Source organism: Puntigrus tetrazona, chromosome 24, assembly GCF_018831695.1.
Source record: "Puntigrus tetrazona isolate hp1 chromosome 24, ASM1883169v1, whole genome shotgun sequence".
Classification (NCBI taxonomy): domain Eukaryota; kingdom Metazoa; phylum Chordata; class Actinopteri; order Cypriniformes; family Cyprinidae; genus Puntigrus; species Puntigrus tetrazona.
Genome location: NC_056722.1, coordinates 15473640 through 15491849, shown reverse-complemented (window position 1 = coordinate 15491849; position 18210 = coordinate 15473640). Strand labels below are relative to the sequence as shown.

General features: G+C 36.9%; 1 protein-coding gene across 1 annotated transcript; it reads right to left on the bottom strand.

Moving 5' to 3' along the window:
• Nucleotides 1-3155: 3155 nt before the first annotated feature.
• Nucleotides 3156-16894, bottom strand: LOC122330237 (CYFIP-related Rac1 interactor B). Its single transcript, XM_043227101.1, has 10 exons — nt 16758-16894; nt 14806-14927; nt 14054-14159; nt 8921-9060; nt 6194-6271; nt 4852-4968; nt 4692-4771; nt 4491-4617; nt 4222-4292; nt 3156-4039 (listed from the first exon to the last, which is right to left on the bottom strand). The coding sequence occupies exons 1-10, from the start codon at nt 16828-16830 to the stop codon at nt 3976-3978; spliced, it is 978 nt and encodes a 325-aa protein (XP_043083036.1). The 5' UTR covers nt 16831-16894; the 3' UTR covers nt 3156-3975.
• Nucleotides 16895-18210: the final 1316 nt, after the last annotated feature.

Sequence of the window (18210 nt, the reverse complement as noted above, 5' to 3'; positions counted from 1 at the left end):
GGTGTGTTCGAAAGGAGGGGCATGGTACAGACCTGGTCAAAATGCGTGATGGTACCCACACCTGAAGGGGATTTAGCCTTGTCACCGCACTGCAATCAAATGCCCTCCTGTAACTGTCAATGAGACTTCTGCTCTTCTCAGCATGCATTTTGGTGTCCTCATGGGTCCAGGAAGGGTGCGCGATGGACCTCACCCGCCGCCTTTGAACACAGAGCTCATCCCACTTGCCGCCCGCTCAATAGGATTGAGGTCAGGGCTCATAGCCCCTCCACTTTACAACCAGAAAAAGGGGCGTGTCTTACCGCCATTCTCCGCCCCTTTTACCTGGACCCTTTTTGGAACACGGCCTCAACCTTCACTTTTGCAAGACCCATGACCTGGACACCAGATCCCCCTTTTTTTGGACACTTTTCCCATGGACACTTTATTTTCCTTATTAGTATTATTTTGTCAATAAAAGCCTCCAGGCCTCAACGCCACGCCCACTGTGTCTGTCGCTGGCTCCTCCAGCCCCAGTGGTGGAGAATGCGGGCCTCCGGAGCATGTTTCACAGTACAGGACAGTGTTCTTTTCTTCTGATGACTTCATTTTCTCGCTCTGTACCCATGCCGGGACGGAGGAACAACGGAGACTCGCCTTGCCACCAGGAAGGGTAAGTGACGCTTGCTGTCCACTGTCATTTACCCGGTGGCTGGTTGAGGCATGTCAACAATTCCGGTTTCTCTGTCCCGGGCGAGGTCTTGCCCGGAGATGAATCCCTTCCCCAATGGTGTCCTCGCTGGAGCCTGGTTGAGGAAGGTAGCACTTTGGCTCAAACAACGACCGCCTGGTGCGATTGACGCTGATGTTCCTTGAGCATGAAGTTCGGCTGCCCTCCTCTTTAGAAGTCTTTCAACCCCTCCATTACCATTCGGACCCCGTTATCCGTCTCACCAGGCTCCCGATTTGTGGGCAATTTTCCTCCTGAGGCGTGGTATTGGCCAGGTCTGGCTACAGCGTGTGGATCTTAACCTGAAGGGGATTTAGCCTGTAGTCACAGCCGCATCTAAATGCCCTGCGATGGTCTTATAGCCTTTACCTCTTCCCCGTGCATGCTATAATTGGTTTCTGATCTCTCCAGGAACTCTTTCCTTGGACTTCCTCTGCCGTCCGTGAACACAGAGCTCATCCCACTCTGCCACCAAACAACACAGGAGACGCCTGGAGAAGCCGCCGCCCCTCGCGGCTGACCAGAAAAAGGGGCGTGTGCGACCGCCTGGACTCCGCCCCTTACCTGGACCACTTTGAATGGAACATGTCCTCAACACTTCACTTTCCAGTGTTTTCTAGGGGACACCATTTTTGTCCATGCCTGTTTGGACACTTTTCCCATGGACACATTATTTTGAAAAACAATGTCTGACTTTCATTATTATTAACATTTATAAATTTTATTTATTATTACTTTTGCCACGCCCACAGTGTTTCTGTGACCTGGCTCCTCCTTTCATTATAAAATATGATTAATGCTTATTATTCTCATGGAGACTCCACTTACAATGGATATAGTACACTGTATATTACTAAGATATATATACATATACTAAATGTTAGTCTAATAATTGTTAAAACTGTTGTTTCTTAATTCAGTTTTAATTATTTGATTTTAATCAAAAGGTCAACGCATTTAAGAAATAATTTAATTAGTCATTTTTATGTTCTGAAACTGAAAAATATATATGAAATGTATGCATGGGAACACTTTTTATTTTGTCCGGTTAACCCATGTGAACGTGAATTGTGGAAGAACAAGACCTTCCTCTTCACAATGTCTTTTAATAAATATTAAAAATGTGAGAGTGGGCAAGTAACAGTTTTGTGGTTTACCAATTTCTTGTGTCATGAGATAGCATGTCCTTCTTCTTTGCTTGAGAATTCTCAGAAACCACACAGTAACAGTTTCATATTCCCTTAAAACATTAGGTCTGAACTATGAATAAAGAGGTCTGTACATCTACTTTAATAAGGCAGGCCTGTTTGAAAACTGTTTACAACATTAACTGCTGAAGTCCACAGATGAAATTTTATGTTGTTTACAGTCACCAGCAGGGTAAACTACAGTATATTTCTACAGAATCTATGGTGAAGCCATTCAACTAAATAAGGACTCTGTAGTAGCTACTTTGTAATCTAACCCCTAGTTTGAGGCTCATTATTTCCCATCCTTTCCAATAGCTTAAATAGCCAGACAAAATACAATAAGATGCAGTTTAGAAAGGAAAACTGGCACCAAGCTATTATCAAAAGCATGTTGAGATCAATGATATCTGTAAAATGTGTCTAAAATGTTTCACTCATTGTCACTCAAATAAATCATGCGATCCCTATTTCATAAATCAAATCAATTTATAAAATATTAATTAGATGCATTTCACGGTCACCCAAAATTAACACACTAACCATTAAAGATTTTTTTGAATCATTTGTTGTATAAAGTATTTTAGCGGTGCTGCAGACCCACCCATTACATGACCTGCTTTCCTGCACTCTTGTTCCCCAATCCAGAAGTGCTGCATGGTTACAGGACCCACCCTAAACTCTCTCACTCCACAACCCAGAGTTCCACTGACAGAATGCAGAGAGCCCTGCAGTGCCTTTCCCCATCCATCCTTTCTGACCTTCATACAAGCACTTACTGCAGAATTACTATAGCCACACCCTTACAGCCACAGCCTGTGAATACTTGATTGCGAGCGTGTTGAAACTGGCAGATGATTCCTGCCAATTAGAACAGATAAGAGAGAAGAGAGCAGATCTTGAATGGACAACACATTAACAGACATTTTTAGAAAACCATACTGTCCATCACAATATCATTGATCAGTAACAAAGTCTATATGTATTAATCTCTATTTCTCAGTTATCAGTTATTGTGGCATAATCTAAATAAATAAATTTCCCTTATTTTATTCATTAATATGTCACGATATAAAAATGAAATTGAGTTGATTTTGTCATGTGCAATCGGCAGTTGCACACGCACCCCAGAATTTCAAAATGCAAACATCACGCATGTGATGCCACAAGCCACTTGTGATTTGCATAATACCAGAAATGTGCTGCTCATTTGCATGTAACTAAGTAACATTGCATTTAAAAAAATGTAAACATCATTATAAAAATGAAAGCATTTTATTTCCTCTTAAGATCATGTTGTCATCACATATGACACAGATTACAAACTATCACAGTTTTTGAAAGCTAGTATTCAGGTCATAAAAGAACAAAAACAGAAAATTACAACACCTACAGGGGGAAAATGCATAAATCAAGAACTATAAAAAAATATAAAACCTGAAAAAAAACAAAAAACAAAAAAACCTCAATTTTTAATCTCTAAGTACCATTTCAAAACATAATTTAAACACCTTTTCCTTTACACAAACATACAAATTAATTTGAAACATTAGTTTTCTCTTAAATAGAAGACATGTAATCAATTTGCCATGCAGTGGATGTAACATTAAATATTAATACAAAAAAAATAATATACTTCTCTCTTTTTTATATATAATTATATCTAGATCATATAGATAATATAGATAGATATTTTATATTCAAGTCAAAACACTCACCCTCCCTTTATAGGGAAACACGCTAAATTAACACATTTACCACAAACATAATCTAACAATGCTTTCATAGCTGCCATCAGTAGCATGGCTGTCTTTCAGGAACGTTAAAAACGAGGGATTTCAGCAAAACCATTTTGGCACAGAAAACCACACATAACGCCAGTAGCATCTGCTTTGTAAAAAGACAAGGAAAGATTAGAGAAGCTTTTGTCTGATTTTTTTCCGGTTTAATAAAAAAAAAAAAAAGAAAAAGAAAAAAAAGGAAAAACATTCTGTGCATTGCTTTAGTCCAGGAGAAAGAGTGTATGTGCATCTCCTGAGCATCTGCTTGAGGCCAGTGGTGTGTCCCAGAGTTTTGTTGCTACTGCAGCATGCTTTTAATGGTCTTAGTGGTTGACTCATCATTAAGATGTTTTGTTGTGTACCTGCATAGAAGACATTAAGTAATATTACATTTACTGCTGAATCTCGCAAGATCTCTCTAGCAATGATGCAAAAAAAGAAAACAGCAAAAACATAAGAACGGAAAAAAGTTAACGGATTGACACAATATTAATATGATAATCTTTTCTATGATAATATTCAAGATTTTTTTTTTTTTTTTTACCTGAGAGCATTTAGAAGACCTTCCACACTGTTTGGTGGCTGATCTCTGAGCACTTTAATGCAGCCTTTCATCTGTTTGGGGGAAAAAAGCAACCATGGTTAGAGTGGCAGAGTAATGACAGCACTCAACCTTATGAGTCATGATGCTGTGAGAGAGCCATCGCCACGTTTTCTAAGCACTATGATTATGGGTCAGTGTTAGTGCCCAGCGGGAGGGGAAAAAACTTCAGAGACGGCTTTGCAATAACAGGAGGTGATGGTTTCACTCACGTCTATTTTGGAGGACTTCGCGAATGCGCCGACGGGATGGACGTAGTCGTAGAGGATGATGACCCCCACCATGACACGCAAGCAGAAGGAAACGGTCTCCTCACTGCTGAAACGGCTGCGATACTCCCTGAATAAAAAATTAATTAATTAATAAGCAACAATCATGGGATCAGCGGAGAGATGAGAAAATGGCAGACTTACGGGGTTTCCAGCATAACTTTGCACACGCTTGCCATGGTGCTTAATACATCTGTTGTGTTTTCGATGGGCAAGTTTTTATTCTGTTGGGCAAAAGCAAAAAAAAATATATGATTTTTTTTGAAAACGTCACCGACAACTGATATGAAATATTTTTGCTTACCTCAGATACAAATTTTGTTGTGCCATCACTTAATGTCTTTAGCATGGGCGTGGCATCAGCATAAAATAGAGATATCCGATTGGCCAGTTCATTATTCACCTCATTTTCTCCCTCTGCCTACACGGACAGACACCAAAAACATTATTAAATTAACATTTTGCCTTCTGAAAGGTTTCTCAGAACTCAGAACAATGCGAATATGGATAAGCGTTAAAAAGCATTACTTTTTTTTTTTTTCCTGTGCCCCAATTTCTCAGGTGAAAAATCAGTCTAAAAATTCACACGTCATAAATCTTCTAAATATTAAAATTAATCCTTTAAAAATGGATGGATGTCATCTAACCCTTATGTTAGCATAATTTCAGTAACAATGCAAAATAATTTTGGTTAACGGGGGATAAATCGGAGAAACATCAAATTGGACAAGGATGGGAAAAATAAAAACATCCCCAGACATAAAAAGTAAATTAAGCTTTGAATGAATAATTAAAAATCTTATCAGTGAAATTAATTTAATTATCTGTCTTACTGTATTCTGCTGAATAACAAGGGTTACTTGAAAACCCTTTTCAAAGCAGCCGAAGCATCAGCTTCAAAACGAGGCCAGCCAGACAATAACAAATTTGTTTTTATTTAATAAGAAAGCGTTTAATCTTACAGTAAACTGCATACACCTGCACATTCTGGTGTGTCAAGTCTAAAAATACATTCATGCATTAAACAATAGTCTAAACTATTAGTGCAGATGTGTTGAGTGCTAGCTGGAGTGATTTATTTAGCTCTCTTACAGTAGTAGGGCCCTGGGGAACCAGTGTGGGGCTACTGAATTCAGTCTGGGAGAATATGAGGGGAAAACCAGCGCCACTTCACTAAACAAGGAATGCAGACTGCACGGTTTCCCCTAGGACTATGTATGTGGCCCGCTCTGAGATCAGATATTTAGTCCTAGGAGGGCAAGGCATCTCTGGGGAGGACAGGCACAAAAGCTGACCACAGATCAGGTGCCACACTATATTGGTGCACCTCAATGCACTTCAGTGAGCATCTCAGAACTCACTCACTCTCCCAGTGGGAGGCCATTTTCTGTTTGGGTCCTCAACAGTCCCCTGAGGGCTGGTATGTGCAAGTGGCTGAGTGGCTGAGTATGTGAGTAAGAAAGAAGAGGAAATGTGTTAGTTATGTGAAAGGGGTTTAGATAAAATCGAAGGCGTATTTTTACTTTAAACGTAAAAAACAGGTGTGGATAAAGGATGTTAAGTAAGGACAGAAGTGTAGTGCACAGAAAGGTGAATAAAAAAATAGCGATATAGAGGTGGCAGTTTCCATTCTCAAGAAAACTCACAGGAACATTATTGATCCTCATGCGGCTCAAGGTCCTCCTGTAATAACTGAAGTCATTCTGAATGGCAGGATTTGTCATCTGCAGAAGAATGAAAAATTAATCTACACTAACATTCAAAAGTTTCTTTAAGATATTTGCTTTTGTTTAGCCAAGACACATTAAGTTGATTTATCATTTACTATTTACAAAATATTCAGTTTCAAATAAAATGCTGTTCTTTTGAATCTGCAATCAAATAATACTGTTTGAAAGAAAAAGTTTCCACGAAAATATTAAGCAGCACGACCGTTTACCACATTGTTTTTTGAGAATGTTTTTAGGATCATGTGACACTGAGAGATTGAAAAGATTTAAAGGCAGCCATTACACCAGTCTTCATTTACAATCCTTGCTAGTTGTGAGAGATTGCCAGACCATTGCTATGCAGTTGTTAAGATGTTCATATTGGTTTTTAGCAGTATAGTTGCTAGGGCATTGCCATGTTGCTATGCTGTAGGTTACTGACAAAGTAACAAAGTTTAATACTCAAAGTTATGAACTTGTGAAAACTCGCTACTGTAAGAATAAACAATAGTAATAGTGTTGCTTGCCTTAACATTACTAAAATGAAATTGTGTATACAAAGGTGTTTCAAAGGGAAGCAAATCTCCTGGTGTGACGGGACTGAAATAGACAAATGCAGCCTGGTAGCCTCGAAGGCAAAGAACACTTACAAGATTAGTTAAAGCTCTACATAAATGGCTACCAGTTCCTTTGGGTAATCAGAGCAATCTTTATCTGCCAGGACTGAGATTGTCTGGGACCCATACATCCTCTATAGAAGTACTATTTAAACCTAAACCACAACACAAAAGATTTGTAGATTGTGACAGATGGATAAACATGCTTTAATGAAGAGTCATGTTCAATTTAGGGTTCAGTGGCAATTTCGATGACAAAGGAGGGGGTTGCTTGTCAAGATGACAGCAGAGACGGGTTAGAAGACAAAGGTCAGGGAGAAGAATTAATTAGGATTTGGAAGAGCAGAGGTCAACTATAATTCTGAAAATATAGAAAAATCTAATTTTTAGATTTAAGTCTACTGAATTTTTAGACATGTATTTTTATACATAACATTTAGATACTGCATATATAAGTTTAGTTTGTTTAATTATCAAATTTTTCTGCAATGTTTTGATCAATTAGAGGCTTTAGAAAATGAAAATGAAAAGATACAGTAGCCTTATTAGGACTAATAATGGTTATGTGGATAACTCAAAATAAATCAAAACCATATCCTCAAATGACATGTTGTCGACAAAACTAATGCAGTCGATTTACTGTCAGACCAGACAGCCCATCCTATCCCTGCAGCGTGCGGCGCTACGACATTGGCGGGCTGAAGTAGGTCACTGCGCCAAGCTGAGAGGAGGGCATGGTTGGATGGAGGTTGGCATGCCACCTTACACCCCCCTACCTTCTCGCATTTAGCAACCCCATCTGGGGGGCGGGCTTTTAATTGGGACATCCCAGCTCTACGCCAGAGGGCTTCGGGGTATATGCGAATGTTTGCATTAGCAAGAGCAGGATATAAAAGGCGCTAGTGTTGGTGCCGAGGTGAATAAGAAAACGGCTAGACGACACATTATTTGATTTCTTTGGACACATAAACCGAGACAAGTGAGGTGGTTTACTGTTCAGTCATTTAGGGTTGTCTGAGTGCCTGAGGTTCTGACATGGTCACAGGAGTGTGTAAAAGCACACTACAGCTATTTCGATCTATGTGTACACTTTTAAGTGTCCGTTCTGCATTGTTAATTAAGTGTGAAAGAAACAGCGGGTGTTTAAGATGAGAATGAGAAATTGAGGAGAGCAAAAGATCAAAAGCATTTTCTTGTGATCTTAAATGTCACGAAAGGTTTGGCAAGCACCTGGGGCAGCGAAAACTGACACGTGCAATTGGAAAGCAATTATTTTCTCATTAGCTGGTTTCTAATCACAATTAGCATGTCATTAAAGAGAAGTGGAAGCTTGTTAAGGCATCACATCCTGGTCAGCCTCATCAATCGCATGGTAATGTGTAACAGCAGGCTGTGTGTTAAAATTCTGGACTTACATCTTTTTATTATGCATTTAATTTGACTACAGAACATTAATTAATTAATTCTCATGGACTTTGTATTTTAAAAAAAAAAAAGCACATTTTGGGTTCATTAGGATTGTTTCATAATTAAACATTTAGGTATAATATTTTCCAAACAATTACGAATTTTTCCCCAAATAAAAATTACAGTACTACATCTGGATGTATACATCTGTTACATTTTAGTCCCTCCCATAACTAATCATTTCATCATTAGTAAATACATTTTCAATACCGTAATATTTTAAGCCATCATAAATGAGAAGTCAATATAATGCAACTAATACAATACCATCATTAAGTTCTTAATCTTGAAGCTAAAATGAATGCAAAAAAAAACCCATAATGGCTAATATATTTATACAAACAGAAATAGAAATAAATTAAAATAATAGGATTAAATTGAATCGTTTTTTCTCATTATAGGACTTTGTATTGTGTTAGCTCCTTGTAGTATCAGTGCACATCCAATGCCAAAAAAACATTTAAATAAACTAGAATTGTAGATGCAAATTAATTCAACGACAAACTCAGTTAAAATGAACAGGTCAAACCATTATCAGTAAAAATGAAAATGAGTTCTTGTACTGAGGTATGGTCCTCACCTTTAACTCATCAAAGCGCAGTGTGAAGTGCAGGATCTCAGCAAACTGTTTGGCAAGGGCTTGCTCTCTCTCCAGATGCTGTGTAGGGTCATTGTATGTCTCACTAGTAAGTGCTCTCAACAGACTATGCAGCGCTGCCTCTGTAGAGTCACAAAATGGTCGGTTAGGGTCAATTAGGTTCTTACTGAGTGCAACAGATCAAATAGATTGTTTTTACCAATAATAAACAACTACCCACTGATTAGTTATATTAGCATTATTAATAACAACATCAACTACATATATGTATGTGCGCCCATAAAATACTCTATATTGTTTGTTTCAAACAATATACTATTAAGATTCTGCAATACTAGACCAACGCTAAGAATAAATCTTTTCATCAAATAACAAAACATCTTGTACCATACATGGCCCAATTAACTAAAAATAACTAATAATGTTATTTAATGCATTACCTCAAACTAAGTTCTCACACATACACAAACATACACCAGGCTACACAAAAGGCACGCTCTTACATAAGGCTTAATCTGAAGTTTCTCTATGTACTTTACTAACACACGGTGATGTGTTAAGCCTCAGTAGACAGCTTGATGACTTGAGAGGCTGTTCTTAACCCACAATTCCCGTTCTCAGTTTCTCCATTGCTCTATTGAGGCAACACAGTACACTGCGGCATGTTAGAATAATTATATTACATAAGAGTCAGCCCAGCAGCCATAAATGAGTTTATGGTTGAGGAACGGTATGATCTCAGTCTGTCCACATCAACCCAATTTTTAATCCCAATCTCAAATGCAACTCTTAAAATATACATATAAACAAAACCAAACACAGTTGCCCTTGATGTGATTCGTGTTTTTTGCTTTGGCTATTACAAAATTGCACAAGAAACCTGTACTGCATACTGAAAAAAAAAAAGCAATGGTTGGGTGATGCGGCTTTAGATCCATGCATCATCAAGAGTTGATGACCTGAATTAAGTCTGCTCCAAGACAACTTTGGGGGTTTGCAGATTTATTTTTATTGGCTCATTTGCAAACTGCAGTAATCAATGCTGTCTGAGGGTAAACAGAGGGTAGCTTTGTCTGGTAATTACTTTATTTCCATATGGACTAAAAAAAAAAAAAAAGAGATTTTTTAGGTTTTACATAGTCAAGCCAATATAGTCACTAGACTGTGTGTGTGTGTGTGTAAGTGAGAGAGAGAGAGAGAAAAAAATGTTCAGGCTGGTGACTTAGGCTGCAGCAGTATGTAGAGTAAACTGAGCAGATTTGCCATACGGTAATGACCTCCATCTGCTTTAGTCAGCTTGCCAGGGCAGAGGAGCTGATTAAAAATGGCCATGGAAGCACACTATTCTCCTCCCAGTCAAAACATAGCTTGAGACGAGCGGCTTTTAAGAGCGCATGCTGAGAATGGAGTGTAAGGCGAGGACAGCGGATTGGAGGAAAGCAAGGCAGGGCGAGGGAGTGTGCGTCACATCTCATCGCATGACGAGAAAGGAAGAGAGAAGAACCGAGATAATGGTAATGATAAAATGACAGATATGCAGAAGAGTAACAGTAGTTTGAGATGAGCCGTAAAAACAAAACTGAAAAAAAATAAAAATACCAATAATAATAAAAAAAAGACCATATATAGAAGTAAATCTGAATATATAGTTATAAGTCTAAATATATAAAAGTAAACCTGAATATAAAGTTCTAAGTCTGAATATTCAAATTGTGAATATATAGTTGTAATCCTGAATATATGTTGTAATTTTGAATATATAAATATAAATCAGAATATATACATTTAAATTGTCAATATGTAGAAGTAAATCTGAATATACAGTGGTATAAAAACGTTTGGGCACCCCTTACAAAATCTGTGAAAAATAAGAGAGATTATAAAAATGCATGTTATTTTTTTTTTTAAATAACATGCATTTTGAATATCATGCAGACTTTACAGTCCTGAATAAAATATTTTACACACATACACATACACACATACATATATACACACACATATATATATATATATATATATACATATATATATATATATATATATATATATATATATATATATATATGTATATATATATATATATATATATATATATATATATATATATATATATATATATATGTATATATATATATATATATATATATATATATATATATATATATATATATATATATATATATATATATATATATATATATATATATATATGTATATATATATATATATATATATATATATATATATATATATATATATATATATATATATATATATATATATATATATATATATATATATAATACAATATATATATATATATATATATATATACCAATATATATATATATATATTAACTACATTATATATATATTATTTGCATATATATATATATTATATATATTATATAAACAATGGCATGGAACCAATAATATTAACTAGTTGCTTATTTGCATGCCACTATTAGCACTTTTAGAGCCACTTTTTAAGGAAAGTCTGTTCACTCAGCTTTCATGTGTGATCCTGGACCACAAAAGCAGTCATAAAGGGTAGACTTTTGGAAATTGAGATTTAGATATCATAAATAAATAAATAAGCTTCCCCTTGTTGCACAGTATGCATAGAACAGCTATTTGAAAATCTGGAATATGCAGGTTCAAAATAATTGAGAAAATCATCTTTAAAAGTTGCCTAAACAAGGTCTTGGCAATGCATATTAATCAATAATAAATTTTGACATATTTACAGTAGAAAATTTACAAAATATCTTCATAGAACAAAATCTTAATACTTAAATACTGAATATCCTAATGATTTCTTGGAAAAAAAAAATCTATAATTTTGGCCTGGTCCTACTCAGACTTGACACAGACACACACACACAGGTTGCCAGATTCCCGCTGTGTTTTCCTCCAACAGGCAACCGACATTCCGAGCCGGAACGCACATTTTCAAAGGAGAATAATTAACTGTAGCAATGTTTTTCAGATAAAAAGTAAGTTAACTTAGCATGTTTCTTAAATATCTGCAAACATATTATAGTATTTTTATAGTTCAGTATAGTCAAAATCCTACATACAGCACCTTTAAAACAGCATGGTCCAGAAAAGCATCAAAGAACATCAAAATAAACTGCCATCTGCCATCAGAGGTTCAATCTGAATTTTATGAAGCAATGAGAATACTTTGAATGTGAAGAAAACAAAAATAATGACTTTATTCAACAATTCGTCTCCTCTGCTTCACCATAGCGCCACAATGAAAAGTATCCAGTGAATGCAAACTGCACACACTGTTCCATGTCAGTCAAAACACACAGCTTCATAACATTATGGTCAAACCACTGATGGCCGATTGTCAAAATAGTCAATGTCTTTCATACCATTCTACATGTTGATAGTGTTTTTACATGGCAGTCAATGGGACAGTCACAAGCTTAAATTGTGTTTTTGTGTTTTATAATACAACTTTTACAAATTTGGAGCAACATGGGGATGAGTGATGACAAAATGTCAATTGGGGTGGAGTAACTCTTTAAACGTTAAGCGTGACCCTTATTTGTTTAATATGATTTTACTGAAAATCAATCACGAATCCTGCCACTCTGCTCTGCAAGTCTGTCCTTGTCTGGAGACCCCGACAGACTCGACAGAACACAGCAGCATCCATCTTACAAGCCGTTAATACAATTATAGCGCCACTGACACCCAAAGGCTCAAACTTTGACTTAATATGCACAGATAGGTTCATCGTCAAGCGAGAGCACAACACGCCAAGTGATCAGTGTAGTTAAGCGAAGCATGTCAAGTATGAGAGCTTGCGCCAAAAGCCGGTTTAGTGTTCTGGAGCGGAAAGCGCGGGAAAGCAAGATGACCCCGTTTGGTGAGTTACGTAACATATGGCAGATGCCTGGCCTGCACTCATTGACTACAAGTTCAGAAGCCGTTACATAGATTTAAAGTGCAGGGTTTCAATGGCTTCGGGGTAAGACCGCCATCAGCCTGGGTCTTATTATGCTGCCAACATCCCTGTGTTTTCGATGAGCAAAACAGCTAATGCCTAGGAAGCCATATGATCTGAAGTCTTACATATCATGGTCATTTTTATGTACTGTTATGTATGTATATCAGTGAGAGGTTTGTAACATTTATGGCATTTAAGCCTATCCGGCAGCTAGTGTGTTACCCCCAACCATTGTGTTTTGTGCAAAAATATGAAAGGACCAGCTGTGGCTTCCCTGGGGCTGCTCAGGTGTTAGCGTGTTTGCACACGATGTGTTAGTGTGCATTTAATTTGTAAGATGTTTACAACACAGAAAAAAACCTGACTGAAACAGACACTGCCAATGGCTATTAAGCACATTTAAAGAGACAGTTCACATAAAAATTCCAAACCCCAAATTGTTAAATTTATGACACCTAAATAAATTATAAATCAGCCATTGTCAACAAAGGAGAAGCTTTAAAGTAGTTGGTGATTATGAATTTAATCACATTTTTAACATTTTTTTAAGCGGTGTGAGCATGTAATGTTGCTGTTAGAGCATTGAGTAACATCTGCAAAATTACGATGATCAAAGTTAAAGTTAAGTTGCAACATTTTCTTTTAAATATTTAAGGACTACAAAAAAGGCTGGTAAGATTTTCTTAAATCAAGCTTTATCCAAGCCACAATCAAAACTGAACAACCAGCCCTTTAAGAACTTTCTGCAGTTTCCCCGCCTAAAATAATAGTGTGAAGGGATTTAAAAAATAAGAGCATGATGAACATTTCTCCATTTAGCCGTGTTGTGAGTAATTACAGCACATGTGCTGTTAAACTGAAGAAGATGTTTGCTTAATTTGCTGATGCTTTTATATATTTTCTGCAGCACACTGAGCTCTCTCGCCACCATAACATACCCACTACTTCCATATTACTTATGGTGCTGTCTTTTTATTTTTAAGATTCTGCCACTATGCACTTTCATAATGTGGAAGAGAGCAGCATGGACACTCTGATAAATATATATTTTTTTGTGTTCCATTTAGGTTTGAAGTAAAAGTTTGAAGCCAAACGTTCATTTAAAAGGTTTCTGCGTAACTTCTGCTATGAAAAGCAGGCCAACGTACCTAATCTCTGTGAAAATTCGTAGAACTTCTTTAGTTTGCCTACTAGTGGCACCACAGCAGCCCATGCCTGGTCTTGTAATGCCTCGTCATTAGGGTTCTGGATTGCCTGAAAAAACAAACACAACATCTTAATAATATAACAACTGTTAAACAATATATAAACAATGTTCCCACAACTCTAAATGGAACATATTATTTTATGACCGTATGAGGTAATGTTAAAATTATGTATGAGAGATGAGGTTTTTTTAAATGATGTGCCTATGAGGGTGGCAATTTGAGGATGTAAATGATGTCAAGCACACAAGAGGTTTGAAGGTTTATTCATTATGTTTTTCCATTATGACACTGGGCAGAACATCTAATCAATGTTTTTTTTCCACTCTACCTCAGTGTGCCTTTGAATTTCCAAATACATGAAGCTCATTAAAATAATTACTGAGCGTGCTGACATAAAAAAGGAATGCACCGCATTCTTTTGAATGAATTTGAAAAAAAGAAATAAAAGAAACATTCACTTCATTCTGCAGAAGACGCCACTCCATGGCAACTGTATCCATATAGCAACAGTATCCGTGGCAACAAGATTATCAATCACACTGACACTCACTCATACTGAGGCGTGATTGAGCAGAGCAGAGAATTTCAAATCATACAAACATGCTGTGCTTTAAAGCAACTTATTTTTGTGCAAATTAATGTATATACTGTAAGTCATTTTTGCATGAACAACTTGATTTGTGTGCCTGTACCTCTCGTATCTCTTGGCCCGCGCCTTTATATGCCTGTAGTTCATCAAGTATTCCCAGTGCATCCTTTAGGACCACATCCACTTCGTCCCACGTTTCCCGCTCTGCTTCTGTTGGTTGGGCATCTGAAAGCGGAGAGAGAGAGAGAGAGAGAGAGAGAGAAAATGACTTCAAGGTCTTTATCAAAAGGTCTTTCAAGGTCACATTTAGTGTCTGACACATTAAAAGTGAACATATGCAAAAAAAAGAGATATTAGAGCTATATACTTTTTTCAAAGAAAACTGAATATTTGGTGACACATTGTACAATATATTTAATCCTCTGTTTGCAAATTACTATGGGCAAATTACACTATTACTATAGAAAAGTAGGTATTTAAAGTAAGGGTATTTCTTTACAAGTAGTCTTCTAAACATTCCATTCATCAAGGAATTCAGAAAAACATGTATCATGGTTTACACAAAAACTCATAATAAATGTAATGAGCCCCAAATAAGCATTTCTGAAGGATCATGAGATTCTGGGATAAATGGCTGCTGAAAATTCAGCTATGCCACCTTTGAAATTAATAGAACAAAACAGAAACAGAAGTATTTTTAATTCTTCATTCTATCATTTCACAGTATTGCTTATTATTTATATAAATATTTAATGAATTTTTGATCAAATAAATGTAGCCTTAATGAGGAACATCGAAATAACACTAGACATACTTGTTTTGTCCTAATGTAACCTTAACATTGCAGTAAAATTCATATTTATAGTTTTCAATTTCTAAAAACCACTGCATTTTTTTTATTAAAAAAAAAATTATAACACCCAAGGTCTACAAATTAGATTTTTGATGTCATCACTGTAAATAGACTTCACTAGCAGATTTTATTTTATTAATACTTTTTACTTGACAAGCAGCTTCTTATATACAGCTTGTACACAATACAATTTAGACTTGGAACTCAAACTTTGGATATACACAGTCCAAACTTGCCATTGCTATCAGATGATTGTTGTGCAAATCATTTGCGCAAATGTTGAGACCATGAAGACTTCTGCTGAACATCTTCATTCAAAGTGGTTTGGAGTGACAAGAGAGTAAGAAAATGATGACTAAATTCAAACTCTGGGGATCTTAAAGCGTATTTGAGTCAAGCCTCCACAGATTAGGCTGTTTCATAAGTTTAAAAGGCAAAGTGGTGGAATTTTAAATGGTGGAAACTTTAGGCCCACATCTAAAAAAGAAACCTCAATGAAACACTGGCAGCTGGCTCCAAATGCAATTTAAGAAATTAAGGGCCACCTCCTTAATTTCCAGCATTCAGATGGCACACATTAAGAGTGTAATGATCTTGCAGATTTTTTCTACAGTAGGTCCTGTTCCAGTGCACAGTGTGTCCAGTGGAGTCTTTCGCACCCTCCCCTCTTTGTTAGTGTTACATAACTTTTGAGCAGACACTATAGGCATTTTTCTTATATGTGTGGCCAATGAGCCATGAATAAGTCGATGGTATCGGTGACTCCATATCACCCCATCTTTCCTTATAGGAACGACTATGTAACTATAAAAGGAAACAAACATGGTAGGATGGAAATGTTCTGTGGGCAGGGGCAATAAAAGCCAGGAAACTGTTATTTTCCACTGTCTTCTTTTCTTTGGTTCATTCACCTTTTTTCGCTTTGGAGAGTGTTTTTGGGTTCAAACAAATGAGATGGTAGCAGATTGTCTGTGGTTCATGAACTAGTCTCCAGGGGAATGGAGTTTAAGATATTATCAAGACCCAAAAGGGGAACTGGCATTTTTTACAAGTTGACCGGGTATTGACCTACACCAAGTCTTCCATAGTTCTCAACCCAAGATCTCAGACATTTGAGATTATAAATAAGCGCATTTTCCGTTAAGCTTGGAGAATGAAGTACTGTTTACAGCTAATAAATAAAAAGAGGATAAATATCTCACTTTCGAAATCGAGGAAGAAGTTGGGCTCTTGTTCAAGATCTGTGCATGTCAAAACTTTAAGGAGGTTCCCCATGACAACGTACCTAAGAAAAAGAAAGACAGTGTTAAGTCACATGTTTTGAACAAATCAGAAATCTGATGGTCAGTTCAAGGTGGGGCAGCACTTAACCTCATTACTTTGATTCTATCACGGCACTAATCTTCCCCCGTTATCAGTCAAGAAACCATTGCCCTTCCAACCACCAGTCGACGCTCCTTCCCTTTACCCCACAGTACAGCTTCCACTCTCCAGACGCAGTGGTTTTCCTGTGCAGGGCCTTAGGTCGACCAGATGTCACTACTGTAACCCCCCTCCTTCAGCACACACACAGAGTTACGGGAATCCCTGTGCTTTGGTGGCCAGTGCCAACCGTGCGTTTCATGCCTACTGCTCACGTTCAGTTCCCTATTGAGGGGCCCCAAGCTTTCAAAGTGAAGATTTAGGAAGTAGACTAGTGTTTTTAGATGTAAAAACAACCCTCTAAAACCATTAATTCTCTTGGGATTTCTGAGAGTACTGGGTTTAACATTTTGCGTTTGCAAAACGTGAATAACAGTAGACATGGGTGAAATACACAAGCAAGGCCAAACTATCCTTCCAAGAAGTAAAATCAAGGAAGGAAAATCTACATTTCCGGGATGTTCAATAGAAGGGTCATTTCACAAACAGCATTTATGGTAAACGGTTTGTTCAAAAACAGTTTTTATGACCATGGGCTCGTTAATTAATGACCGCCTACTTATTTACCTACTCTGATGAACTATACTGTAAGAAACACTGCCCCGGCCCATGGTTCACAATCAAGAAAGAAAATATGAAACAGCAACAAATAACTTGAGACAACGTCAACAATAAACGCCTGCGCTGACGACCACACCAACCTTCTGGTGCACAAGCTGAGCACTTGAGTTACCCATGCTATTAACTGGAGGATACTACGAAAGGCTATGTATTCAGCTGTACATATGTGCCAAGTAAACACAAAACTAAAGCATACTTTAGTTCCAAAAAGCGTAAAACAACAGTTAAGCAGTCCAACACAGTAACTTAACCCAAATGACTAAATGGATGGTGTGAGTTTTAGGTGTGAGTTTTTGGTTCAAATTCGGGAAACTTGCTTAAAAGTGTTATTTGATTTCATCTACATTTGGTGATGCAGGTTAATCCATGACTAGCATGGAAAGTTGACAGCCAAATCTCCTGATCTGTACAATATTCGTTCAAAACATTTAAAGTTATAAAATAAAAACTATTTTTGATCTGTGAGAAAATCAACTATAAAAGAAGGATTCTGAGAAAACACACAGAAGAACTTCCTTCAATGCATACTGGGTTCCTCCAACACAGACACCTGACATCAAACCAGATAAACATGATTAGCTGATGGGAAAATGACTCTACCACAACTCTCAA